This window comes from Pteropus alecto, unplaced genomic scaffold (assembly GCF_000325575.1).
Source record: "Pteropus alecto unplaced genomic scaffold, ASM32557v1 scaffold10, whole genome shotgun sequence".
Classification (NCBI taxonomy): domain Eukaryota; kingdom Metazoa; phylum Chordata; class Mammalia; order Chiroptera; family Pteropodidae; genus Pteropus; species Pteropus alecto.
The window spans coordinates 8908826-8936417 of record NW_006431210.1 but is presented as its reverse complement, the minus strand read 5'-3'; the positions used below and the strand labels follow the sequence as shown (position 1 = coordinate 8936417).

The following is a 27592-nucleotide window of genomic DNA, read 5'->3' as shown; positions in this document are numbered from 1 at the left end:
TATAGGTACTTACAATGTGGTTTTAAGCAATGAATTGCAGCATTAAATTTTTTTTAAAACCCTAAACTTTACAAAATAGTTGCCATGCACAGGTGCCTTGGTAACTATTTGTATATAAATGATTGAAATTAAGCTTAAGTAGTCTACTGAGAAGGGTTAGAGTAATATTCCATTATAACCTATATTTTATAGATAAGTTAACTAAAGATTAGAGAGGTTAATAATTAGATCTAAGCACACAGCTCGCAATAAGCAGTATTGTTATTTAAACTGCGCCTTCTGATTGTAATTAATATCATCATCATTAGTTAACTCAAGGTCAGAGGAAATGGTAGAATTCAGAAAACACCACAGGACATAAACCCTTTCAGTACTAACTACCTGCTTTAGACAGCTTCCCGGTACTCCTGGTACTGGACGTGCTGTCACCCCTGGTCAGCACCGTGATGCCCCCAAAACTCGCCGTCTTGGTCATGGCGGGCTTGAGATTGCGGTTGGAGCTGTCAGAGTCTGTGCTGCTCCAGGCCCTTTGGTGATCGGACCACTTGAGTTCATTCTCAGAGCTGCTCTGCCGACTCCCGGACGTTCTTCCTGAGCCATCTCTGTTGCCCCTGGAGCACAGCCATCAGAAAGATGCACAGGCACAATGTGACGTTCCAGGAGCAGTATGGACACAGAGTGGGACCTTTCTTGGAAGAGTCATCTACACCAAACCCTTCCTGTCAACCCCTCCATTAAACCTGTCGCCTCACAAACAGTGCTGCAAATATCTCACTGATGCACAGACAGATAACACATCACACATAACACTCATGTTAGAAACAGAAAAATAACTAAACCTAGAAATGTCACACAATCCCTCTGCCAGTGAAGGACAAACTAGAAAAACATGGTACAAAATATTGTTAACTTCTGTCGTGGAGAGGAGAGGGGGATAAATTCTCCTCATCAAAATAAACCATGAGTCAATATTTGGAAACAATTATGATCCTAAAAGTAGTTCCCACCTAAGAAGAGTTTTGTCTCTCCCTTCAGCTTCAAATAATTGGACCATGGAAAAATGCACACAGTTCCAAGAAGCCATTTCTTATTTTCTACCTTTATGAGATATATATCTGAATTCATTAAGGCTTTGATGGACAGCACAGAAATCACAGAAATTACTCTGTTAACCTATGGTGAGACTTTTGCTCAGTGAGTTTAACCTTCACGGGCAGAGGAAAGAGCCTTTTAATCCTTTTCATATGGAAAAGTTTGTGATAATATCAACAACAGTGTAAACAGTATACTGACATGAAATGTTCTAAGGGGATCGATGGAAATAACAAAAAAGCTCCAGAGGTGAAAAAACACATTTGTTCAAAATTCAAAAATAATGAATGTATTGGAAGAGAACCAATAGCCAGAAGGGAATTTTGAAGACTCCAGAGAATCTCTAAGTAGTGTGCAAAATTGCATGTCTTTTTTAGAGCAAGTCGATGAAATTTGCATTTTCATTGGTTTCCAATCTGCTTAAAGAGTAACTGAGTTAATATTTTCAAGGCTTTTTCTGCAGTTGGAAATAATGGATAATTAAAATATTCTGATTCTCCTGGATTACAAATAAGTAAAGGGGACATAAATCATGGGCAATAGATAGAACCCCTCATTTCATATCACTATGCAACGTGACATACTCATTGCAGATAAATAATGTTAATAAAGTTTTCTAAAGACAATAATGAACTGTTGAGATGTTAGAAGTAAGCGTATCTGTTTGAAACACTCACCAACCAAATTGTACAAAAGGTACCCAGAAAATTTTAGGTTTTACTTCAACTTTACTTACTAAACTTATCTTATAAAAACTTAAGATGGTAAATGGGCCCAAGAGATAATAAAAATGAAATAGCTAATATGTGATATGAACTTTGTAAAGTCAGGGGAAGAAGTGGAACAGAAAACTCACAAAACAAAAAGCACTCAGCGCCCTGCTATCTTTTGTCACTGTTTTCTTATAAACACTCTCTGTTCCCAGTACCTCAGGATGAGCGATTTTAAAACAAGGACCATCTAAAAAAAGACAAGTTTGCAGAGTAGGAAGTAACAAACACCTAACCATGGCCAGGTGACTTTAGTTCTTAAGCTCCTTTAAAAGTCAAGAAAGCCAGAGGAGGTAGTGTGGAGGAAATCTCATTTCTGCTAAAAAGATTAGCAGTTTTTCCATTCCTGATTGTTTTCTTTTCAATCTCCAAATTCAACTTCATTCTTTTCTTGTATAATTCTGATTCTTTTGACTCATCTTCAACAAAGCCTGGCTAAATCCTTATTTAGCAGTTGTGAATGCACAAGAAATGTGACAATAATCCCACTTGTAGCTATTCTATTATAGAAAAAGATTTGAGGTGCTTCTCAGCATACAGGATGCATCCTAAGGAAACTTTCATGTGGGAGTGATCATAACTAATTCTGCTTCAACAATCCCTCTCCCCATGAACTCTGCACCTCTATGGGAGAATTTAGACTTCCTCTAGATGCCTGTGTGACTGGGCCTTTCTTCACAAAGGAAGTGTCCACTACTATTATTACTGAGTGCAAACCAATTTGCACCCTTCACTCTGGCAGAGCTGTTTCTTGGACACTGGTAGTTCCTGTAGACTTGTGTCCCAACCCCTGGATAATAAGGCAACCTAAAATCTCCTTTGCTTCTTCCACCTCTACTCCACCAACTCAAATCTTCATCCGGCATCAAGATCTGTGCATTTTCAAAGAGGAGATTTAACTTGCTGCTTTAGAGACAGCATTAATAAGATTTAAAATAATACCTCGAATTCTAGTTTATGGTCTCTAAATTTTGTAATGCTCTATTGATTATTCTCCTTAACACTGGCAAGGCGAAGTCCAGAATTAAACTTCACATCTATTTGGGTGTGGAATCATAAGCATCATAAAATAAACATATCCACAAGTATCTTTCCATCCCTCCTAAATCCAGTCCTAGTGCCTGCCAACTGGTAACCTGAAGACAAAAATAATGAGTTGTTTGGTCATCAAGAGGAGTTGGCCCTCTTACATGTAACTAGAATGGGACCCTAGAGTAGCTATAAAGTATATACTCTCAGTTGTCTTTCCGTGCTAATTAACATAACGGATAACAGTTATTTTCCTTTTTGCCTGAACATAACATTTTTTTTTTTTTACCCACGTTATGATATACATTTAGAATTACTTTTACTGTTGTGTGGATGGCTCTGTGCCTAATCATTTTCCTGAGTTTCTATGCTTGGTGATTTAGGTGGGCAATGGTGTCCAGATTTGAGATAGCTGATCTGAGTAGATGGTAACTCTGGCTAGGGATTATATTTAGGGCTATGTAAAATTAATTGGCCTATAAGGGGCAAGAACCAGTAATTTATCTATATTGCCTAAACAAACCAAGTCATGGTATGTGAGCGTAGAGGTACTGGTAAATTCTAGTTCTTCTCTGGGTTTTCAAAGGGAAAATACAAAGTTATTTTCTTAATCTTCAAGTGTGAAAAGTATCTAATGATATAAGAAGGCATTAAAATTTGTAGTTCAATCTAGAAATATGAAGAATGTTAAAAAAAAATAGATACTGTTTTTTGTTTCTGCCAAAGTATAAATTAGAAAAGTGTCTACCTTTTCTAATGATGAGATCCTAAATTCAGATTTACTGCAAAAAGAAATTTTCTAAGCAAACAATCCATTTGTTTTTCTTAGTATTTTCTTTTTTCTAAATGGGCAAAGGTTTTGTTTGTTTGTTAGTTTTGCCTTTCCTGCAACAGAGATGAATTCTAATATGTATAAAAGCACTAACATATTAATATATGTTAGGTATTGAGTATATATAGTAATGTATTAGGTATTGAGTATATATAGAGCACTACGTATCTTCTGTTTTATAATGGATGCTAGAGATACATTTAATAGAGTATTGAGAAAATGGGCATGATCCTTCTGCTTTCATGGAGTTTCCAGCCTAGTTTACAACTTAAAAAATATATATAATTATAGTTATTAAAATCTAATAATTATGTTATATAATATGATTTAATATTATAGATAATTATATATATAGATGTACATATCATCTATTACTCTTATCCCACACAGATCTTGCTTAAGTAGTTCATTATAATTGGAAGCAATCCCATATTTTCCTTTAGAAATAAAATCTGTGCTTGAAAAAATACTGTTTGAAATATTATGATGGATACTAGTAGCTAAAAATCAACTACTCAGATAGAGTTATCATTGATTTGTTTCCAGTGTTGGGAATGTATATACGATTGCAACCTGTCAGAGAAATTTTAACTATTTAATTCACCAAAGTTGTTTTGGGAATGTTAAATCAGTGTGCTTCCAAAGTTAGCCTTTTAGAAATAACCGAAAAATCAGAGGAATGACCTTAAAGGATTGTATCCAAAGTAATGGTCTTTCAGTCCCACATCTCACATTATCCAATATGGCTTCAACATTAGCTCTGTAACAAGCTTTACGATGTGATAACCAAACACATTTTATTTCATGAACAGAGATATTTTACACTTACACACTTAAATTTAACATTGATTTTGCCACATAATCTGAAAACACAGTTTTAAAAAAGTAAACCATACCAACCGAAAGAGCTGTCTTTTCTTATAGGTCTCATTGCATATGTTACTGTCTTCCAAGACCCTACTGGAAATGAAAAACATGATTTTTATGATATCAAATCTAAGAGTACTAAATGGATGTGTATTCTACTATAGTAGCCCTGTCTTGCAAATCAATCCCATATACTGTTTTATTTGCATGATGTTGAATTATTCCATAATATATCAATGGCAACATGGTTTTCCCTTTCCTAGGATTCAAACACTGATGCTAGATAAGGGAGAAGGAAGAGAAGAGAAACTAGAGGAAGTGAGAAAAAAAAACTGATATAGATATAATTGATATTTAATTAAATATATGAGTTGTGATCTTTTTCTTTGCATAATATTAAAGTTATTCTTTATTTCTTGAGTATAATAAAATATTGGTATTCCAAAGGCAGGAATCCAAGAAATATATTTATTTTTGTAGGGAATTCACTCAATTAAATTTTTGCTTTGGGGGAACATCAAAACTTATTCATAGATGCAATGCATGAATGTGACCAATTATTGTATTGGTGAATATAATCTAATTTGAATATAAGGGGAAGATGAGTACATTAACAGTCTTTTTATACTAAACCCAAGTAAGTGAATAAAATTAGAGAGTAAAGTAGGAAAAAATGATTGGCTAGAAGACTAGGGAATAAGATTTCCCATTAAATAATAGATGTTCACTTAATCTTATGAGTAAGGATATAGAATTTTGGAATGGTTCAGAATCATCCTTAAGATGTTACTGCTCATGGATTCTTTACTGTAAATAAAGAATCCTTTTCTGACTCTGCATGGATTTTTAAGGTCATTTTTGAATGCCTAACGTAGATTTGTTTTCCAATTTCATCTCTTCTAAAAGAAGTCTATTCAGATGAAGGACTTAGTTACTTGAAGGTTTCTAATTGCTAATATGAATGATGGCATTTTTTTTTCACCAATCATTTCTAATGCCCAGTTTAAACTTTCTCTAAGTACTGGAATTTAATCAAACAACCTCCCTTTTTACCAATTTTATGCGGGCACCTATTAAGCCGACACCTGAAATAAAATAAACCACAACATTTTTAATGGATACCATATTTCCATTCCAAGTTGCCCATTATGAAGCATCTTTAATGTAATTAGTACAGCAAATATGAAATCCCTCAATTTCCCTTAAAAATCTGCAATTAAATCAGTGGAGCATTTTTCATACCTATGTCAGTTTAGAACTATTTAAAAAAGGTATATAAATTTTATAACCTATTCATTTCATCACAATCACCTCCCCCTGCTAACTCCCAAGCCAGGTGTACTGCATAATTCAGACCAGTTTAAATAAGATTTCAAAGTTAGGCCTTTTGTGAAGACCGATAGATCATTTAGAATAAGAAATTTAAACAATATTATTCAAATTATTATTTGCATAGCTACACACAATTACAGGGCACGAGAAGTGGCTAATAATACCAAGTATACAAGTACTTTTAGCAGCCTATTCAATAAGCCAATGAAACTGCAAGTTCCTGTGTGGTCTCAGTGTTTAACGCCTGGCACAGGTGATGGAAATCACGCCTTTGAAAAAACCAGGAGTTGAGACTTTAAATAAGAAAAATATTTAAACTCATGTTTGGAAGTTACTGAGAGAAGTTTTTCCCCCAATTAAATAATTTTTAGACATGCTAAATAACATATATGTGTGCATATATATGTGTGTTCGCATAGATATATGTATTTATTTATACATATATTCAAGCACGCACTTATATATGGGATATATATATATCTATATATCTATATATATATCTATGAATATACAGGACACACATGACAGAATTTATTCCTCTAAAGACATGAAAAAGCAAATTTTGTTTTACCTGTTTTCCACAAAAAGGCTTTCCTGGGAGCAAACTGACTGAAAAATAAAAAAAGGCATTGTATCAGACGTTCTGGATATGCTGAGGGATCCCAAATCCTTGCCTGATTTTAAAACTACTTTTCTCCTCCAAGGAGAAAGGAATTAAGAAAAATATGTACTGTTTTTAGAAAAGAAAAAAAAAAGAAAATAAAAAAGGGGAAAAAATAGGTTAGAGTTAAAAGTGGAATTATTCTCATGCAGCACACAGTCCTTTCCCTCAGAGCATCTCCAGGTTTCCAACAGATTTAACCCGTACAGAATCAAGGTCAGGAGAGAGATACTGTGAATGAAACTGCTGGAGGAACGTGTGACCCTCGTATCCTGAGCTAGAGGTTTCCTCCAGGGCTGCGGAGATGCAGCCATCAACAAGAGCCAAAATGAGAGGTTCAAATCAAGGCAGAGCATGCAAGCTTGGCATGATCCACTTGAGGATGGGAGAGCCGCAGAGCCACAATCCTACAATTATTACTCCGCAATGATAAACGCTCACGAAATAAATAGATTGACTGCAAGACTCTCAAAACTGAAGAGATGCCATCAATTGATCTTAAGGGGAGAAGGGTAGAAGACAAGTGAAAACAAAACGAAGCTAATTAGAAAAAAAAAAAAATGTCACATTCCATCTAAGATTTCTTAGTTTTTCACACAGAAAACCAACTGACTTCTTAGCTTGTATTCCTGTAGCATTCATTTCTCTACTATTTTGTGTTTAATACACAATGTAGGGAAGATAAAATCCATCATCATCACATCTGGGAGAAAGGCAGACCAAATTAAAATTTAACAAACAGAAAAGAGAAGTCTCAACAAAATATGGTTCAATGGTCCTAAAATACAGAGACTGTTTAGGAATTAAGATAAAACTATTTTCAAAGTATTGTGTTTCTAAACATAAATATATACACCACATTATAGTATAGATTTTCTAAATGATGAATTAGCGACCTGCTAAAGGGATAGAGACTTAACAGGTCCACTTTAAGGTAAAATAAAACTAAAGAAATAATAATGACCTTTCAATATTGAATTCTCGAATTCAAAGATGTTACTAATGTAACCACCTCTCAGAGAGGCAAGCAGGAGATTGATTTCTCGTTACGTTTTTCCTTCCAGTGAGCCAAAGGGCTTAATTGGGCATAATTTCAATGAGGGCATCTCTAGAACCATTTCTGTGTTAACCTCTGTACATTTAACATGCATTCTGAATTTCAGGTGTGTCAAAACCTTATTTAACAAAAAGCTTTTTTCTTAGTCAATTAAGAAAAAAGCTTTTCAGAAAATATCTTTTTTTTCGGGGGGGGGGACATTTAATCTTATATAGGGAAACAAATAAAAATGACGTGCCACTGACATTATTCCTGTGAAGTTCTGTTCACAGTACACAAGCTATCCTACTGTCTTTATTTCTTTTAGTTTGCTTTTACTACTGGCTCGAGTCAAGTCATAGCATGTGAAAGGAGTGAGATTGTCTCAGAGACACATTACGAATTCAGTTCTTTGCTACTTCTCAGCTCTAGTCATCAGAAAGAGGTCAGTTACACTTATAATGTTCTGGCTGGGTACTGGAATTACTGAGACTCTACCATTACTTCGAACGAGTTGGTCAAAGACATACTGACCTCTTCAGACTCATTAATTGAAAAGCATTTTGGGAAGAGTTAACCAGCCTGAACTTTTTGTATTACCAAAAAGAAAAAAAAAAAGTTCCTGCAAGTCAAAGATAACTTATTCCAAAACACATCTCAAGTATATTTTTCTGATTTTTGTGGAAAGGTCATAAAAAATCATCTCATCATCCCTCCACCACTTTTTCATAAATATGACAGAGATGGTTATGGGCCGTGATTCACTAATTGATGAATATAAACTTAAAAAATGTAGTATTAATAACTTGCCCATTTTAATAGCAGAGGAAAGGAAAATTTTCACAGGAATTAATGCAACATTCGAAGCTGTCACTTATGCATTCTCAGATATAAAGGGCTCATTTTTTTAAGGAGAAAAATAATTTTGCCTCATGGGTTACAGAATCCTCTCCCACGTCCACCCCCAATCCAGGTGGCACCTCGTGCCCTATCAGTTCTCTCTGAGGAAGAATCGCAGCACATGCAAAAGGCTGAGCTCCTCCCGAGTCCTATTATACATAAATATCCTTCAGAAATTACCCTTCAGGCAAAACATGTCTTTTAAAAATATATTGTTTTAGCAACCTAATTTTCTCAAAGCTAGCAAACTTGCATAAGATTAATCATAAAATAAACTGAAATTCTTGCCAACCGAAACACGAATTATATTTCCAATATTTGACTACAAAAATGCATTTATTTATGATTTGAGTACTAAATTGTTGTGTGCTCTGACTTTGAACAATTTAGTTCTCAAATCATAAGTAAATTTGTTTTATCTCAAAACGCCAAAATTCTCAAACTATATTTGAGAAAATCTTGAAGTAATCTGCATATTTTGATTGTGCACCTACATACAAAAGCACATACATAGAAACACCTTAGACACCAAGATTCAGTTGTAAAATATTCAAGAACATATCTAATTTTAGAATAAATTTGGATTTTGCTGAAATGTAAATACCACGAAGTATTTCCCTATAACTCTCTAATGTAACTTCAAGTAAGAAAAAAAAATTCTACTTAACTATATCAACATTTGAACCTATTGGAATGACTCTACTGTTTAATAACTAGCAAGGAAAGCTGGTTTTATTACCTAAATTTTTAAATTATGAAAACACTAAATTAAAGACCAGCTAAGAAAAAGATTAGATGTCTGTAACTTAATTTCCTTATGCTGGATTCTTTGCATTCATTTTACAATTGACTTAATAGAGTTTAATTATTATCTTCTGCAAGTCAACAATAATGATCATTTGGGGATCTGGGATTGCATAGATGAAGGGTCTTGTCTTCATGTAAGTGATCAGAAAGATCTGTTGCTATATGTAGTCAAGAAAGTTCATAGTGCTGTTAGGTCCTTGAGTTTGTGCTTTTAGAGGGGGATGTCGTAATATCCTATTCATACAGGGTCATCCTCAGTGATCCTCACCTCTGGTGTTTACTGGCCCGTGCAGTACCTCTCAACCGTATAAGTGATGGTCTGTGTGTCCAACAGAATACAGCAGAAGGGAAGGTATGTCACTTACAAGGTTGGTCATAAAAGACTGTGGCTTCCATTTGCTGCCCTCTCTCTTTCTCTCTTGGATCACTTGCTGTGGGGGAAGCTAGTTGCCATGTCTTGAAGACACACAACAGCCTATGCAGAGGCCCACAGAATGGGTACTCAGATCTCCACTTGCAGCCAGCAAGGAATGAGGCCTTCCAACAGGTGAGTTGGGAAGCACATAACCACTCCAGCCAGCCTTTAGGTGACTGCGGCCCCAGCTGACAACTTGACTGTCACCACATGGAAGACCTTGAACCAGAATCACTCAGCTAAGCCATCGCCAGATTCCTGACCCATGGAAACTATGAGATAAGGAGTATTTTTTGTTTTGTTTTATTTTAAGCTGACAAATTTGGGGATTGTTTGTTAGCAGCAATAAATCTCTGAAACATGGAACACCTGTGGTACTGCATTATCTGCAGTAGTCGAATAGGGAGACAGATGCTGGGCCGTTTTTTCCTCCTCTGGAAGAGTGTCTCTTAGCCCTTAAAAAACTTATAACATAAAAAACTTATAACATAATAAACATTAGAGACTTTTTCCTTAGAAAAATGTATGTGTGCTCATGAGCATATTTTGCAAATGATATCAGAGATTTTATTTAATCTCTGCAGCCCCTCTATGATATCCTCTGGGTACAGAATACCAATTGAAAAACCTCTGCCCTAGAAGAGCAGGTGAAAAGTAGTATGGTAAACAAGCCAGAGCCCCAGTTGAATTAGTAGAGCTGGAAATGTTGGCCACCGGATAGCCTTGCAAAGGAGCTCACACCTCTATTCCTGCAGAGAGAGGAAGCCATAGCATTTTCAAGAAGGCTGCCAAATAATTTTATGGATTGGGTAGACTATGGCAATAGCTTGGCACTGAAGCTTTCTCACATTTAAATCTGCTTTTACTTTAAAAAAATGTTAATACAGCATATAGCCATTCGAGGCTTTAAACAGCAACACTAGCCTCCAATCTTTAACCTGAGACCCAGGTCCCTCTCTATGAATCTCCTTAATAGGGACATAGGGAAAGGAAGTTATGCTCATGAGACTCCACAAAGTACAGAAGCACAAGTGTCATCCTCCCTGCCAGAAGGTATTATGAAGTTACTTTCTGTAACCTTGCTCTTGAATATCTGGGAATATCACAACTTTGGGGGAGAAAAGCATAATGTTGTTTGGGCCATTAGTGTCTGCTTTTGAAGATAACAATTCATTCATAAATTATATGGCTTGCCCGAATCAGAGTAAGAGGAAAATGTGTGTGAGAGTGTGTGTGTGTGTGTGAGAGAGAGAGAGAGAGAGAGAGAGAGAGAGAGAGAGAGAGAGAGAGAGAGAGAGAGAGAGAGAGAGAGAGAGAGAGAGAGAGAGAGAGAGAGAGAGAGAGAGAGAGAGAGAGAATGAATAGAAAATGAACGGGCCTTCAGAAAAGTTTCTCTCCATGAAGGTCACCAGACAGGACACGCTACCTCCAGTCCACAAGAGGCACCCTTACTCTAGCACAACAACATAGATCCTATCATTACTTCATTCTTGTATCCAGCAAACACAGCTAAAGGCTTCACATGTGTCAAGCTGTGCCATCAATAATTCTGACCATAATAAACATCTAAGTAGTCCACGCATGTGCAGAATCTTCTAGAACTGTATCCGAACATCATCCAACTACTTCCATCTCCCTCTGTCTCACACTTCTAATTCCAAACTTTTGGGCCAGATTGTTCAATCATCAAAACTTGATTTTAATGTATCTGAGAAAGGCAGAGAGGATCAAAAGAGATAACAGAAACCCGTATAAATGCGAAAGAAGGACAGTGTTGCTTCCTCTGCAGCATCATATTAAAGGATCCGGCACTCACCAGAGGGTCTAGGAAACTGGCTTGGGCTTGAAACCTGTAAGGACAGCAGTTCTCCACACTAAGCACCGAAGCCTAGGTCTCTAGGCTGGCTTCCTGGAGGCAATGGCCTCCACGAGCAAATCACAACGGGAGGGCAGATGCCCCACCTGACTTAGTCAGGCTGGAAGTGTGGGCCACAGAGAGTCTGCACAAAAGAGCTCACACCTCTATGCCTGCAGAGTGACAAACCCACATTTTAGGAGGCAGCCGAAGAATTTCATAGAATGGAAAAGCTATGGCAATAGCTGCCCTTCTCATTTTCTTATATTCCATCTAACTTTTCTTTTCACCTTTTAATTTTAATGTAATTTAATTACATTTTATTTTTGCCACAGTGGGTAAAAAGTTAAAAACAGTCCCTACCACATCTTATTTGTTGGGATTTAAACAAAAAGACATTTTTTAAAATCATTATTCCCTTGAAGATTATTCACAGAACTAACGTTGTTTGAAATTGAGGGGGAAAATGAGTATTATTAAAGTTTGATGTAATAAAATGTCCATACTTATTTTGAATGTAATACATTAGTGTGTATGTGATCAATAGACTCTTCTTTCTTTTTTTTTTAGTAATTCCTCTGCACGATGTTGGTATTAAAAAGACAACAATGTGGTATCTGCTGGCTAACGTGGACATAAAAGCGGTTCTTCAAATCTGGCAACCTGTCTCTGTACTGAAAGGCTATTTAACTGGCCAAGATTATACCACTCTTCCCACACAGGTCACATCCTAGGGACACACGCAAACCCCTGACGACTTTTCCATCACTTCCCTGAACCGGGGTCCTTTTCCAGAAACACCTCTAGTTTGCTGCAGTTCGATTTGTTCCCTGGCTCCAGCTTCCTTTGTCCCTGCCAGCTCACTGTCTGGGGAATGAGGCTGCCTTGCTGCTGATGGAAGGACCGCACTGAAGAGGCAATTAAAACAACTACTCACATCGTGTGCAAATATTCTCTCCCTCACTCTCTGATATTCCTCTTCTCTCTCTTCAATTGATTTACTTCGTCTGTCATCTCTAAATGGATGCATTCTGTTTTGCTGAACAGAGAAAAGAAATCAGGAGGGTTATCCAAGTTGAGCTGTTAGAAATCTGCAGTTAAGCAACTGTCAGCTGAGAATAATAAATGTTCACTTAAACAAATGAACAGTCTCACTCCCTCTGGTCCCTAAGGAAGCTGTGGTGGGGTACATGTGTGCCGTGTGTGCATGACGAGCAATGTCAGGAGATGTTTGCTGCTCAAGGTTGCTTTCTTACTGGATGTAAGTAGCCTGGGTGTTTCCGGAATGAAAGACTTGGGTGTGCCTCAGGTGTTCGGCCAGTTCAGCTATGTGATAGTTCACCAGTGATGGACTCTGTTACCTTTGCTAATCTGAGTGATGTTGACTCCTCAGAAGGAAGAAGAATGTTGCTGAAAAAAGAGGAAGTGGCTAGATCAAGGTGGCTAAGGGAAGAGATGGCTTTGAAAACTTGGGGACTGGAGAAACTGAGCAAGGGAGTAAAGAAAGTAATGGGTGGAAAAGAAGATGTAGACAGTATTTCCCTATATCCTAATTTTTTTTTTTCACTCAGTGACTGATCCTGGGAATTGCATCTGGCATAGAAAGTAGGAACTAAATTTGAATTCTGTTTGTTGATTAGGGTCAATATCAAGAAACCTAAGCTAACAATTCAAAGAACCCAGCATGAGGACGACTCTTCCTCATCCTTTCATCTGAACCACATCTGCATCTAAACTACTCTCCCACTTCCTTCTTATTATTCCTTACAAAATGATCTGCCCTGACCACGTTCATCCATCCATTCAACAAATACCACTAAGCACACGACACAGGCACATGTTTCAGAGTCAATGCCACGGTGTAGCTCGGTGGTGGTGGGAGGAAACGAGATACAAAATGATGAACAAGTTAAAAAAAAAGTGCGTCAGAGATGCACATACTGGCTTACAGTGACTCACTGAGAATAATTAAAATAATAACTTGAGTGAGATGCTTATTATCTTGCCCTTAAGAATTCTAAAGCAAAGTCATTTTCAGAAAAAAAAAATCTATTTTGATTGTCAGAGACACGAAGTGTAATTGTAATGGCATTTATGTAACTTTCTACTGTTCTTATTCTCATTTAAAATTTGTTTTCTTTTGCCATTTACATAGTTTTCTTCCTAACCGCTCTGGATCCCATGTCCCCATCTACAGAAGAGATTTAGTGAAGTATCTCTACCCTTATTGAGGTATTGTGAAACAAGCTTCTCTAGAACAACATAATGTTTTATCACAAGCGAAAAACACATAAAGAGAAAGTCCTGCTATGGTTCATGCAAAAAAAGCAGACAATTTACACGGACAATAAAACATGGGAAAGAGAAGGGTCGGGTGACTAAAACATAAACTTGATTCTTTCCTGTGAAGATTTATTTTAGGATAGTTGCAAAATCCACCTGTCCTCACCATAACAAGGTTTGTTCTTTACACCAGTTGGTCATCGGTCCGTTTTGATAATCCAGCTCAATTTGTGCACAACTGAAGGACAAAGCTGTAGGGAGTGGAACGACTGCCATAGTTACACAGACATCTGAAAATGCGACTGACAAAGCTTTTTCCAACAGCTTGGAGCCTGTGGCATCCCAACCTCCCAACACATGCAGCAGGAACTGCGCCAAGCACCACCCATGCAGCCCAACACAGAGCCATTGCTAAAGCAACCAGGACAAGGAATTTTTGCTACCCATCGAATGCCAAAGGGGGAGGCGAGGTGGGGCAAGGAGGTTGGAGAGAGGACAGTAGTATCAGAGGCAGGGAGAGTTGGGAGAGGGAGAAAGGGACAACAGAGGAACGACAAGAACATCAGTCAGCCCACCTTCAAAAACAACGTCAGCCACTCTCAAACTTGAGAACCAACCTGATTGTCTTCTTTATCAATACTAGAGTTATCTCGCTTCAAGATAAACCGCTTCTGGGATTCTTCACCTTTTTCATCTTTTAAATGTTCACAAAACCTTTGCTCTGGTCTGCCAGCAAAGTAAAACATATCAATAAAAAAGTTTTTGCCCCTGTTTAAAGATATTTCTTAGTGATGTTTTCCCCCACTGTGGCATTCAACTTAAAAAAAAAAAAAAGAAAGAAAAGTTTACATGTGATTTTGATCCTAGAATCGCTGGCAATATACAGGAGGGTAAGAACATGTCACTTCACAGATGTTGTTAGAATACCTTTGGCTGTTTTGAATTTGGAGTCTTGTTTGCTGTATGTTGCTGAAGTAAAAAAAAATATTTTAAAGGCCTGTACATATAAAGTGTGTAGATGTTTTCTATAATTATTTGGACCTCTCTCACTCTTGAATTTAATCAAGTCCCCACTCATATTCTAGAACAAATATACATGTTTAGAACTTGGGAGTAACACATTAATTCACCAATGTCTGGAAACTAGAACACTTCCCATCATATCCTCTCTTTCAAGAGACTTCTTAATTCATAGTGAGTAAAGATAATAATAACTTATAAATTATTTCCATCTTTCTCCAATGACAACTGCTCTGGAATCTGGCTCCAAGAGGATCTGACATCAATGACCATGTCCTGTAAATCAGTTCAGTAATTGTAGAAACTGGAAATATTTAGCTTAAACAACTTAATGACTGATTAGCATGGGGAAAATGCTCCAGGCGGTTACACACTATCGATCACTCAATTGATTTTGTTAGGTCCTCTTAATCATTTTGTAGTATTACAGGAAAGGGTTTCACTTCCTTGTTAATTTCCCATAATCGTCACAGCACTCCACAGAACTCAATGAATGACTTGGGTTTGGGTTCATCCCCAGAAGAGGTACTAAAATATTTGCCCTGGGTTGAGAAGCAGTTGTAATTTATGACTCTCATTTAAGTGTCTCTGTCATATCTGATGTATTACTTCCGAAGCCCAGTGGGTTTTCTGTCCCTGTTGGGTTCATTATGCATTCAGACATTGAGAAGACACTTCACAGTGTCTGTTGTTTAATATGGGTGACCAGTAATTAAGGGAATCTCATCATTTTCTTATAGATCCAAAATAAGCAAATAGCACTTTGAAAACAAAGGATTAATGAGACGTCCTTTCCTTAAATACATGTACATAAATTATAATAATATTGGTGAACAGGCACTAACAGAAAACTGGAACAATACCAGGTATAGCTCCTAGAACTCCATATATTTGCAAAGTGATATCACTATCTTATTCAATCCTTACAATAACACTTTTATGTAAGAGGAGCAAATATTTTTTGCCTCTTTTACAGATAAAGAAACCATCCCTCAATGATCATTTTGTTTCCAACTTAATAGATTTGCCCACTAAGTCACAGGCATCAGTCTATTCATGTCCTTATAGAGATATGATTCAGTTTCTCTTGGCTTTTATATAGCAGACAGTGGGCCAGAGGCCCTCAAATTTCACAATAAAGAACAAAAACCCCGCATTACATCATCTTAAAAATCAATGTAAACGTTTTCCATCAAAATTAAAATTTAATAAAATGTGACAACAATCTGGAAGTGCAAAAATGACATTTTAAAATCAGAACACTAAGGGAGCCAAGTAAACTTGTATTTTACAGCAAAGAGGCCATGTACAGTAGAGAAATTAAACATTTTGGTGTGGCATAGTCACTTAGATTACTTATTATAGTGTAAGCTCTTATAATATTAGCACGAAATAGTTTTAGCTCACTGTAAAAGATAACAATTCTCCTGGAATATTTTAAGCATCTCAATATTTTTGACCAATACTTAGATGTTATATTGCTTTTCATGTAGTGAGTGAAATTACGATATTAACTTAAATACAAATGCTGATTCTATCGACGCTAATTAAGTCCCTCCCAATTATCACCGAGCTCTGATGAACACTAGTAAACAAAATTATTTGCTCGCTGCTAAATTTACAGATATGTTTCTTGTGTTAATAGTTTGTAAATGTTCTTTTAGAAATAAAGTGGTACGAGAATGTGAACTTTTTGATTTGTGAGCATAAGGTGAATTTGCTTTAGATTAAATTATTCTTTAAAAAGGAAACCATTTATGGTGAGATTTCAGCATACTAACCACAGCTGGAATGTAAGTTCTGTGTTGGGTGGGACTTTGTTTTTTAAACACTTACTCCTTGGTGCCCAGAACCATACCTGGCATACAGGAGCCCTTTGGTCAAATGCATCAATTTTGAATGAATAAAAACTTACTACAACTGTATATAAATCACTGTAATTCAGGGACAGATCAAAAGGTCACTGAATAAGATATGTAGTCATAAATTTTTAAGTTACAAAACAGAACAAGAGTTTGTTTAGTGGGAATATAAATTTAAATTTAGAATATTAGGCAGATCTTTAAAATTCAAATTTATGTTTTGCTTCAAGTTGACCCCAAATACTCATGTTAATAAAGAAAAGTTTTTAAAATTTGAGAGTATCTTGGGAAGAAAGTGGACATGAGAGTCTTAGTTTTTCTAGTTTGGGAATTTCTCAGTTTATAGTGTTATTATAGCTACAAGAGAGCTATTCAAATATTTTTGAAATTTCGTTTGCATTTCTTCATAGTGCTGGTTTATTTGCTGTTCATAGCAGGACATATTTAGGAAAAATACATACATCTCATAAGCAAAGAGTAGTCAAAGAGCTTGTTCTAATCAATAATGTCAATATTATTCAGAGTAAGAATATTTCTTACTCTAATATAAATTATGCAAAGTGCAATCTCCATAACTGCTTTTCAAATATCTCATTTAATTTTTTTCAAACATTAGAAACTAATGGTTGAAATTATTAATACCTTCATGATTTTCCAAAAATATTTTGAGCGATTATAAAATAACAGTTTAAATTTTTGTAAAAGGAATAAAATAAACCTAATAAGATTTTTCTAGGTTGATTTTATAGAGAATTAGTTAATACTTTAGAGCTGAAGAGCAATTTGCAATTAAAACTCATGAAAACTAAAGAATATAGCTGAAGTATAACATGCGATTAAACTAAAAACTACCAGCAATGCACCATTATATTACAGCTTTAAAAATCCTTTTTATCACAAATTTTACATCATAGAAATATTATCTTTTAGCCATAAAATGAATAGAACTAAAGTAATATATTATGACTTTAAAATGACTTTAAAAAAAAATGAGAATGAATTACTTTTAATGTATCAACATATGGATGTAACTCTAAGAAAAACTGCCCCGAAGCTGCAAAATATCACGATATTTATTAAATTAATGATAACTAGAGTTTACACATAGCTCATAGAAACTGGAAATATTTAGCTTAAACAACTTAATGACTGATTAGCATGGGGAAAATGCTCCAGGCGGTTACACACTATCGATCACTCAATTGATTTTGTTAGGTCCTCTTAATCATTTTGTAGTATTACAGGAAAGGGTTTCACTTCCTTGTTAACTTCCCATAATCGTCACAGCACTCCACAGAACTCAATGAATGACTTGGGTTTGGGTTCATCCCCAGAAGAGGTACTAAAATATTTGCCCTGGGTTGAGAAGCAGTTGTAATTTATGACTCTCATTTAAGTGTCTCTGTCATATCTGATGTATTACTTCCGAAGCCCAGTGGGTTTTCTGTCCCTGTTGGGTTCATTATGCATTCAGACATTGAGAAGACACTTCACAGTGTCTGTTGTTTAATATGGGTGACCAGTAATTAAGGGAATCTCATCATTTTCTTATAGATCCAAAATAAGCAAATAGCACTTTGAAAACAAAGGATTAATGAGACGTCCTTTCCTTAAATACATGTACATAAATTATAATAATATTGGTGAACAGGCACTAACAGAAAACTGGAACAATACCAGGTATAGCTCCTAGAACTCCATATATTTGCAAAGTGATATCACTATCTTATTCAATCCTTACAATAACACTTTTATGTAAGAGGAGCAAATATTTTTTGCCTCTTTTACAGATAAAGAAACCATCCCTCAATGATCATTTTGTTTCCAACTTAATAGATTTGCCCACTAAGTCACAGGCATCAGTCTATTCATGTCCTTATAGAGATATGATTCAGTTTCTCTTGGCTTTTATATAGCAGACAGTGGGCCAGAGGCCCTCAAATTTCACAATAAAGAACAAAAACCCCGCATTACGTCATCTTAAAAATCAATGTAAACGTTTTCCATCAAAATTAAAATTTAATAAAATGTGACAACAATCTGGAAGTGCAAAAATGACATTTTAAAATCAGAACACTAAGGGAGCCAAGTAAACTTGTATTTTACAGCAAAGAGGCCATGTACAGTAGAGAAATTAAACATTTTGGTGTGGCATAGTCACTTAGATTACTTATTATAGTGTAAGCTCTTATAATATTAGCACGAAATAGTTTTAGCTCACTGTAAAAGATAACAATTCTCCTGGAATATTTTAAGCATCTCAATATTTTTGACCAATACTTAGATGTTATATTGCTTTTCATGTAGTGAGTGAAATTACGATATTAACTTAAATACAAATGCTGATTCTATCGACGCTAATTAAGTCCCTCCCAATTATCACCGAGCTCTGATGAACACTAGTAAACAAAATTATTTGCTCGCTGCTAAATTTACAGATATGTTTCTTGTGTTAATAGTTTGTAAATGTTCTTTTAGAAATAAAGTGGTCCGAGAATGTGAACTTTTTGATTTGTGAGCATAAGGTGAATTTGCTTTAGATTAAATTATTCTTTAAAAAGGAAACCATTTATGGTGAGATTTCAGCATACTAACCACAGCTGGAATGTAAGTTCTGTGTTGGGTGGGACTTTGTTTTTTAAACACTTACTCCTTGGTGCCCAGAACCATACCTGGCATACAGGAGCCCTTTGGTCAAATGCATCAATTTTGAATGAATAAAAACTTACTACAACTGTATATAAATCACTGTAATTCAGGGACAGATCAAAAGGTCACTGAATAAGATATGTAGTCATAAATTTTTAAGTTACAAAACAGAACAAGAGTTTGTTTAGTGGGAATATAAATTTAAATTTAGAATATTAGGCAGATCTTTAAAATTCAAATTTATGTTTTGCTTCAAGTTGACCCCAAATACTCATGTTAATAAAGAAAAGTTTTTAAAATTTGAGAGTATCTTGGGAAGAAAGTGGACATGAGAGTCTTAGTTTTTCTAGTTTGGGAATTTCTCAGTTTATAGTGTTATTATAGCTACAAGAGAGCTATTCAAATATTTTTGAAATTTCGTTTGCATTTCTTCATAGTGCTGGTTTATTTGCTGTTCATAGCAGGACATATTTAGGAAAAATACATACATCTCATAAGCAAAGAGTAGTCAAAGAGCTTGTTCTAATCAATAATGTCAATATTATTCAGAGTAAGAATATTTCTTACTCTAATATAAATTATGCAAAGTGCAATCTCCATAACTGCTTTTCAAATATCTCATTTAATTTTTTTCAAACATTAGAAACTAATGGTTGAAATTATTAATACCTTCATGATTTTCCAAAAATATTTTGAGCGATTATAAAATAACAGTTTAAATTTTTGTAAAAGGAATAAAATAAACCTAATAAGATTTTTCTAGGTTGATTTTATAGAGAATTAGTTAATACTTTAGAGCTGAAGAGCAATTTGCAATTAAAACTCATGAAAACTAAAGAATATAGCTGAAGTATAACATGCGATTAAACTAAAAACTACCAGCAATGCACCATTATATTACAGCTTTAAAAATCCTTTTTATCACAAATTTTACATCATAGAAATATTATCTTTTAGCCATAAAATGAATAGAACTAAAGTAATATATTATGACTTTAAAATGACTTTAAAAAAAAAATGAGAATGAATTACTTTTAATGTATCAACATATGGATGTAACTCTAAGAAAAACTGCCCCGAAGCTGCAAAATATCACGATATTTATTAAATTAATGATAACTAGAGTTTACTACATAGCTCATGGCCATGCATCACATATGTCTAAATATCTTTTTTTCTAGTAGATTTCAGTCCTTAAGTTTCTCTATATCATCATCAAAAAGCAGAGAAAATGAATTTAATACTTCTTGAAGAAAGAGTTTCTTCTTCTAAACCAAAAAAAAAAAAAAGTTTTCCCACAATTCACAGCAGGTAACTACTGTGAAACTCATTATTCGTGTATGGTGAACAGCACTGGCATCCCCAATTGAACCTTTCAAAAATGAGAATTACTCCTCATTATTCCTTATTAGACAAAGCTCATGAATTGAGAGGCAGTGTGGCTGAATAAAATACGTGTAAAACAATCAAACTCTTCTAATCAAAGTGATTCCAATTTTAGTTAGATTTTTTTCTCTCGAAGCTTAAAATAGATGAGCACTCCTTAGAATTATTTTTTAAATCTTTTGACCTGGAAGCATTTTCAGTGATTTATTCTTACTTCCAGTTTCTCGAGACTTTTCTTCCAAATAGTTAAGCTTAATCCCTCCTTGTCCCCTCCCGCTATGTACATACAATTTAAGAATTCAATTCTATTAAATATGGAGGTGTTCAAAGTCTTTGAATTTTATACTGAATAATTGAAAGATGGTCATCAATATGCATAAATATCTAACAAAAAGTCCACAGTGCACAAAAGGATGAAATATTTTGGTGGTGTAAGACATCTATCAAAAATAATTTAATACTCAGACATATTAGAGGAGTCTAAGTGACATCGTTCCCTTAATACTTTAAAATTTTCAATTACAATGTTTATAGCTAATGTTTTTTTCTATAAAAACAAAAAGAAAGTCCGAACATTTTTCTTCTTGAAGCATTTCACAATTTCCACTATCATTTTGTCATTTTATACTATTAAGAGACTAAAATGGTAGAAATCCAATATAGGCAGTGCTATCAAGTTTCCTTCATTAGCATCTTCAAGCCAATGTTATCAATTCTCTACACCTTTGAAATATTCATTTTATTCTTCTCTATTTTGATTGTGTACTATATATATAAACAGATACATGCAAACTAACATAGGACAAATCTTGATTCTCCTGTTATATAAATTCAGAATACTCAAAGACAACAGAATCTGTAAGACATTTTCTCTTAAATTGGTACCCCTGTTCTGGCAAGCTAACTATGGGCATTAAGAGCCTTAAAAGTGTCAATCCACTACGACAAGTTGATTCCATTTCTAAGAATGAAACCAGAGAAAAGAGTAATAAATTAATACACAATTCCATTGATGAAGACAGCAAAACAGTGGAAATCCATGGTGGACCGGTTGAGTAACTTAAAATATCTCCATATGTAATATGCAGCTTTATAAAATAATAGCCAATACATAGAAAAGCAATTTATAGTTTCAACCATAGTCATATTTATGTTGCAACTATAATACATAATAATAAGAAATTTGATAGCAGTAGTTGTTTGAACAGTTAGATAACAGGCAACTTTTACTGCTAACCTTTCACATACTTGTGATTATTATAATAAATGTATATTTTATAACAACAAAATAATAAAAGCTATTAATTTATAAAGACAGAAAACAAATTCAACAACTTAAAAGTGGTTTGCATCTAATCATTGGATTATGGGCAATTACATTATTTTATTCTGAATATTTTCTTAATTTTCTTTCATGTTCTATATTATTTTATAATCAGCTAAAATGGACATTTAACCATTTTATTTTGTCAACCAATTCTTAATCTTTCTGCTACACTGCTACTTTAAAAAAATACCAGGATTAATTGTGCTTCCTGCTTCTGGTCTTGGTTTATCATATTAAGACTTCCAATATAGGTAAACAAACGACCAATCAAACAAAAATCACCCTCTTTATTGCTATCTCCTTCTTGATCTATAGGCATAGAAACATGCGTTTACTAATGATAATATAATGATAATAATAAGTAAAAGTGTTCAATCTCAACCTTTTTGTTTCCTCTCTAACAGGAAAATCCAAATTATAATGATCTAGGAAAAGATAAGAGGGATTAGGAAAAAAAGAGAAATTATGTAATTTAAAAAAGAGAAAGAAATCACATGCAGTTAAGACCTGGAGTATTATATTCTTTGTTTGTAAGTTAGGTATTTCTGAGCTGTATTGAGCCCAGTATTGGCAACAATACCAAAGAGACCTACACACCAGATGGACCTACTTAGCGTAACAAAACAGGCATATTTCTGCAAGTTTGCCTATAAATTGAGAATCTCCACAAATGAAAAATAAAAAAAGAGACGTAGTACTGATATTTTTTATTGTGTAAGTTCTCCATTCTTTTATTTTAATATCACTTGAACAATTAAAAGGCAGTAGCATTAAAATATCCAATGACTAGAAGCTCTGCTCCCCAAAAAGCACGATGCATTTTAGCATATAATCCGATAACTTTACATAAAATGGATGTGAACTAGCATACTAAATTTAAACAATTCACATGTAAAGTTTGATGTGCAAGCCTAACAAAAGTTTGTCTTTTCAAGACATGCATTATTGTATCTTTTCAGCTCTGCAGCTTACCAGTGGTGTGACTTCTTACAAGTTACTTAACATCCCTATGAGAGAAGTGTTGTTTGTTTTGTTGTAAAAATGGAAAGTAATAATACTTACCTTAAAGTGCTTGGGAAGATTGAATGAGATACACATAATACAAATAAAGTGCCAAGCTCAATGTCAGGCACTAATAAAGCGCTCAGTAAATGTTAGAAGCTATTATTGCCACTTTTCACATTTTTCTGAGTAGCCCAAATCTAAAAGTACACCAATGAATATTGAATCAACATTTACTTTAGTGTTAACCTTAATTATAATAGATTTGATCTATACTATAACATTCAAACAATGGTTTGATTCATCGGTTCCAAATAAGCAAATAACACTTTTCTTAAAGTAACATTTTCTTTGGAAACTGCTGAATATGATTATTGTTTCTTGGCATTGAAGGCTTTTGCTTACATATTATAATGGTGTGTATAAAGTATTCTACCAAGCTTATACAAAAATATAGTATTTTACTTGCTAAGAAAGTCCAGAGTGATCAGTGCACTTTAGATAATATAAAATTATCTGATAATTTTGTATATGTAAAGAAATGCTATTTTTCATATTCCTGGTTTGAAGTCCAAAAAGGTGGGTAGATTAGGAAGTTGAGGGCTATGCTCCCCTGGAAATGCTGAGAAATGTAGAAAGACTGAGAGGTTGGAAGGAGTCTGGTTGTGGGATAAAATATTATTAGGTAGGCATCCGCTTCTCTTGGTAGATTCCAATTTATTGTTTGAAGATTTGTATCAATAATTATGGTCTAGCATTTAAGTATACAATTCAGTGGAAACCAAACACCTTCAACCAATAAACTACAACTTATTTTTTACTCTATGCCACAATTATCTCTTTCCTAAAGCCATGGTAATATGCCTTTTCACTATCGGAAATCTTAAAAATATCGAGACACAAGAAGAACAGCTATTTATTATATATACCCAGGCTCTCACCTTCAAGGTGCCCGAAAACTTTTCTCAAGGTACAAGTGCTAAAATGATTGCCAACTCCAAGGGTGGCCTTCAGGATCTGAGCCTAAGTCTGCTGCCTACAGCAAACCTAGCTGCAGATGGAGGGAAGCAAGACACAGTAATCTTGCTCCCTCCACAACTACTGTACGTTTGGGGCAATACTATACATAGTATGTATATGTATAGCGAACCTTTCTGTAAATTGTCTCAAACTGTATAACGTAGCTAGTGTATTTACACACTTACACACAGTCTGTACTTATATACTATTTACTTACACAAACACACACACACACACATACACACACACACAGTCGTGACCAAAATTATCTTGGCTCTTTAAATAAACTATGAACAGTAGGTGTACACTTTCTGTAGTCTACACTTCTTTTGTTGAAAGCATGGTACTGAACACCTGACATAGTTTAAGAACATGGGGTTTTGTCTCATTTCCACATATGCCAGAATTTTTAATCCAGTGTGTTCTGTGTTTCTGAGGTTTTGATGGTACATAGTTTTAACATCCATCTTAGTATCAACATTGTTGAATTGGGTTCTCTGTTCAATTTTAAAAATAATTAAATGCAAATTGAGATGTTATAAGGAAACCAATAGGTGCTGGTGAAAAAACAGTGTTTGGGTTTCTTCTTGCTTTTATCATCATTTCAGAGTATTGATTCTATTAACATTAGTTCTTGTTTCTCTAACTTAATGAGAAGAGCAATGGCTGAGTGGGAGGAGCAGTGGATTTCAGTCTTTGTCCTCTGTGAATTGAATAGGTAAGATTATGACTTGAATTTCAGTTTTCATTCCTATAAAATAGATTAGCTTTATGTATCAAGAATGTTGTGAGCTAAATAAGTAAGTAAATAAATATTTTTAAAGTATCATTACTCTGTGGAAAAGCTTTTTAAAAGAAAAAGTTGTATTATGAGACTAATGTTATATATAGAAGGTTACATGCACATTTCATTTCTAAAATTAAGTGGTAAATTACACATTCGACTCTCAAAGACTCATACATAATTTCAAGTGGGGAAAGGAATACAGCAAATTTATTTTCTCTATTCACAATGTATTTCTATGATTTACCTATCTCAGCTATAGAACCTTATGTTCTGTAGGTATTTGTGAATAATAATATGAGAAAATGTAATTACTGAGAGAAATGATGTGGAGTTTGACCAAAGTTAACAAATAAGTCTTACTTTGAGCCTGAGTATTGACTAAAGGACTAAGTTTCCTGTTCAGTAAACAAAACTGTTGGTTTTCCTGAGAGCAATGAAATTCTTAATTAGGTTTCTGATCTTTGACTTCAAGTCAGATGGTTTTCAAGGCTATTCCTATGGAAAGCATAAATTTGCCATTTTTAGAAATGACAGGATGCCAACCAACCACTTGTGGATTTCTAAAAAGCCTTTGGTTTTCTTCAGAGGATTATTAAGCAAACATCCTTATTGAGATCCTGCTCAGTTTATTCATGGTGCTACTCAACATTCCCAGTCCCTCTCTCCCCACCAAAAAAGAAAGATAACAAATGCGGGAGAAAATCATGGCATTTTTTGTTTGTTTTCTTTTGTTGGATATAAATGTAATCAATTACCTGCAGGAAGTAAAATGCCCAAGTGTCAAAAACCAATGATTTCCATTTTAAACTTTAGCCTCTTCAGGAAACTAAGCAGAACAGATGTCCTTTGACCCTGAGATTACTGTTATCCGCTCCTCTCTGAGTCTGCCCCCTGAGAAAGTGGAAAGTCCCACAATCCTGCCTCTTAGTGCAATAAGGATCCTTAACAAAGTCAACTGGGCTCAACTGCTTCACCTAGAGAGAAGCCTTGTTTATTACTAGAACAGTTTTCGTGATTTCTTATAATTCATCAAATAGCCAGCTCAGTTAATCATTCTTTCTGGAACAAACAAACAAGCAAAGTACTATAGTCACTAATACCACTCATCACTCCAGGCAAACACTCAGGTCCATGCTTCTCAGGAATCAGGGCATTGTGTTTTGGAGTCCCGGGCTTATAAGGTGTCGCCCCAAACCTCCACCTTTGGGCCACTATTGCAGTTTGGGGCCTGTAACTATTCTCCTTCAGTGGATTTGCTATATCCTTTCTTTGCTCTGTACTTTTAGAGTAGGGGATTCGAGGCAATGACAGTGGGTGGATATGAAAGACAAAAGAAAAATATTCAAGAGATGACAACCTTTTAACATGAAAATTACCTGGGACTAGTTATACAGTTACTCTGACATATGCAAAGATATTCACGTGCACAGGGGGCTTTCACTGTGACTGATCTAGGCCCTTTGGAAAACACTAGTGCAAGCAGATGGTTTCTAGTCTCCAAATAATATATTCTACGAATATACCCTTCTTCTAGAATGAAGAAAAGGAAAGAAAGTTTTAAAAAAAAACTATCTAATAAAAGAACAATGAGCTGCTATGGGCTAAATGCATAGAAAATAAGCAAAGAGAAAGTGTAGATCAGAAAGAGAGATAAAGAGAAGGGCAAAACTTCTCATATAAAAACAGGCTCTCGTATTTGTAGCATGTAAATATTTTTTATAAAATCACTGTTTATACTTTTAGCTTCAATCTTAGATATCAAAAAAGTAAATATCAAAATATCAAAAGTAACATTACAGAGAGTAAATACATTAATACCTTTGCCCCAAATTCCCAAGTGGTCACCACCTAATCTGACAGTTAACAAATGATAATAATCAGAAAACTTTTAAAAATTCTAGAGAGTAAGACACATTTCTGGCAATATACTCGGGAAAGAGAGCTAGAACTAAAGGTTGAAAAACACAATATGGAGAATGTCAACTCAAAAACTCTGAGAACCAACAAGCTTGTAGTGCTGCAAGGGTAAGGTGACTTGCCTGTGCTAATTCTCTAAAGCTCATCAGTTTGCTTGAATGAAGGCACCTTCTTGGAATGCCTCCCACATGAACATGACTATTATTTCCTACTCTCTCTGGACTATTATATCCTTAACTCCATGCCATGCTCTTATGGCTATGGCAGAAAACCATGGAATATGGATAATTGGGTTGCTCATGGCAATAATTTTGTAATAGCAATGAATAAGTTTATCTTCTACACTGACATTATCGATAAAGGTAGTTTAAAAGAAAAGATTTAAATGGAATAAAGCAAGGTTTAAATTAAATGGATGTCGCTCGTTTCCAAATATCACATTTTGTAACAGTGATAACCACAGAAAATCAAGCAAGAACAATCAAATTGTAGAAAATATCTGTTATTTACTGATACCACTGAGTTAATCTTCAAAAATATCTCTCTCAATTATTATTGTATGTTATCAGACAACAAAAGACTTAAGCAAGTTGGAATTCCCAAACAATCTAGGGAAACTTCTTGATGCTTTTGCTCAAGATGTTCTGGATGTTTTTGCTTTAAAGAGAGTTAGATTATTTAAGAAAATCACGCCTGGCATTTGACACACTGGTTTAGATCTCAGCCATACTAATCATTGCTTC

General features: G+C 34.8%; 1 protein-coding gene across 3 annotated transcripts in view; it reads right to left on the bottom strand.

The window, feature by feature from the left end:
* The window catches only part of ARPP21 (cAMP regulated phosphoprotein 21), a 111880-nt gene that overhangs the window by 68981 nt on the left and 15307 nt on the right, over window positions 1–27592 (bottom strand). For 2 of the 3 annotated variants that reach the window (XM_015597072.1, XM_015597069.1), the window contains exons 8-11: window positions 14497–14605; window positions 6494–6531; window positions 4624–4683; window positions 382–611 (exon numbers count right to left, since the gene is read on the bottom strand). In XM_015597072.1, the coding sequence (XP_015452558.1) occupies window positions 382–611; window positions 4624–4683; window positions 6494–6531; window positions 14497–14605 (437 nt within the window). Of the gene's footprint in view, window positions 1–381; window positions 612–4623; window positions 4684–6493; window positions 6532–12533; window positions 12636–14496; window positions 14606–27592 lie in introns of all 3 variants that reach the window. The other variant, XM_025039276.1, reaches the window with a different exon arrangement.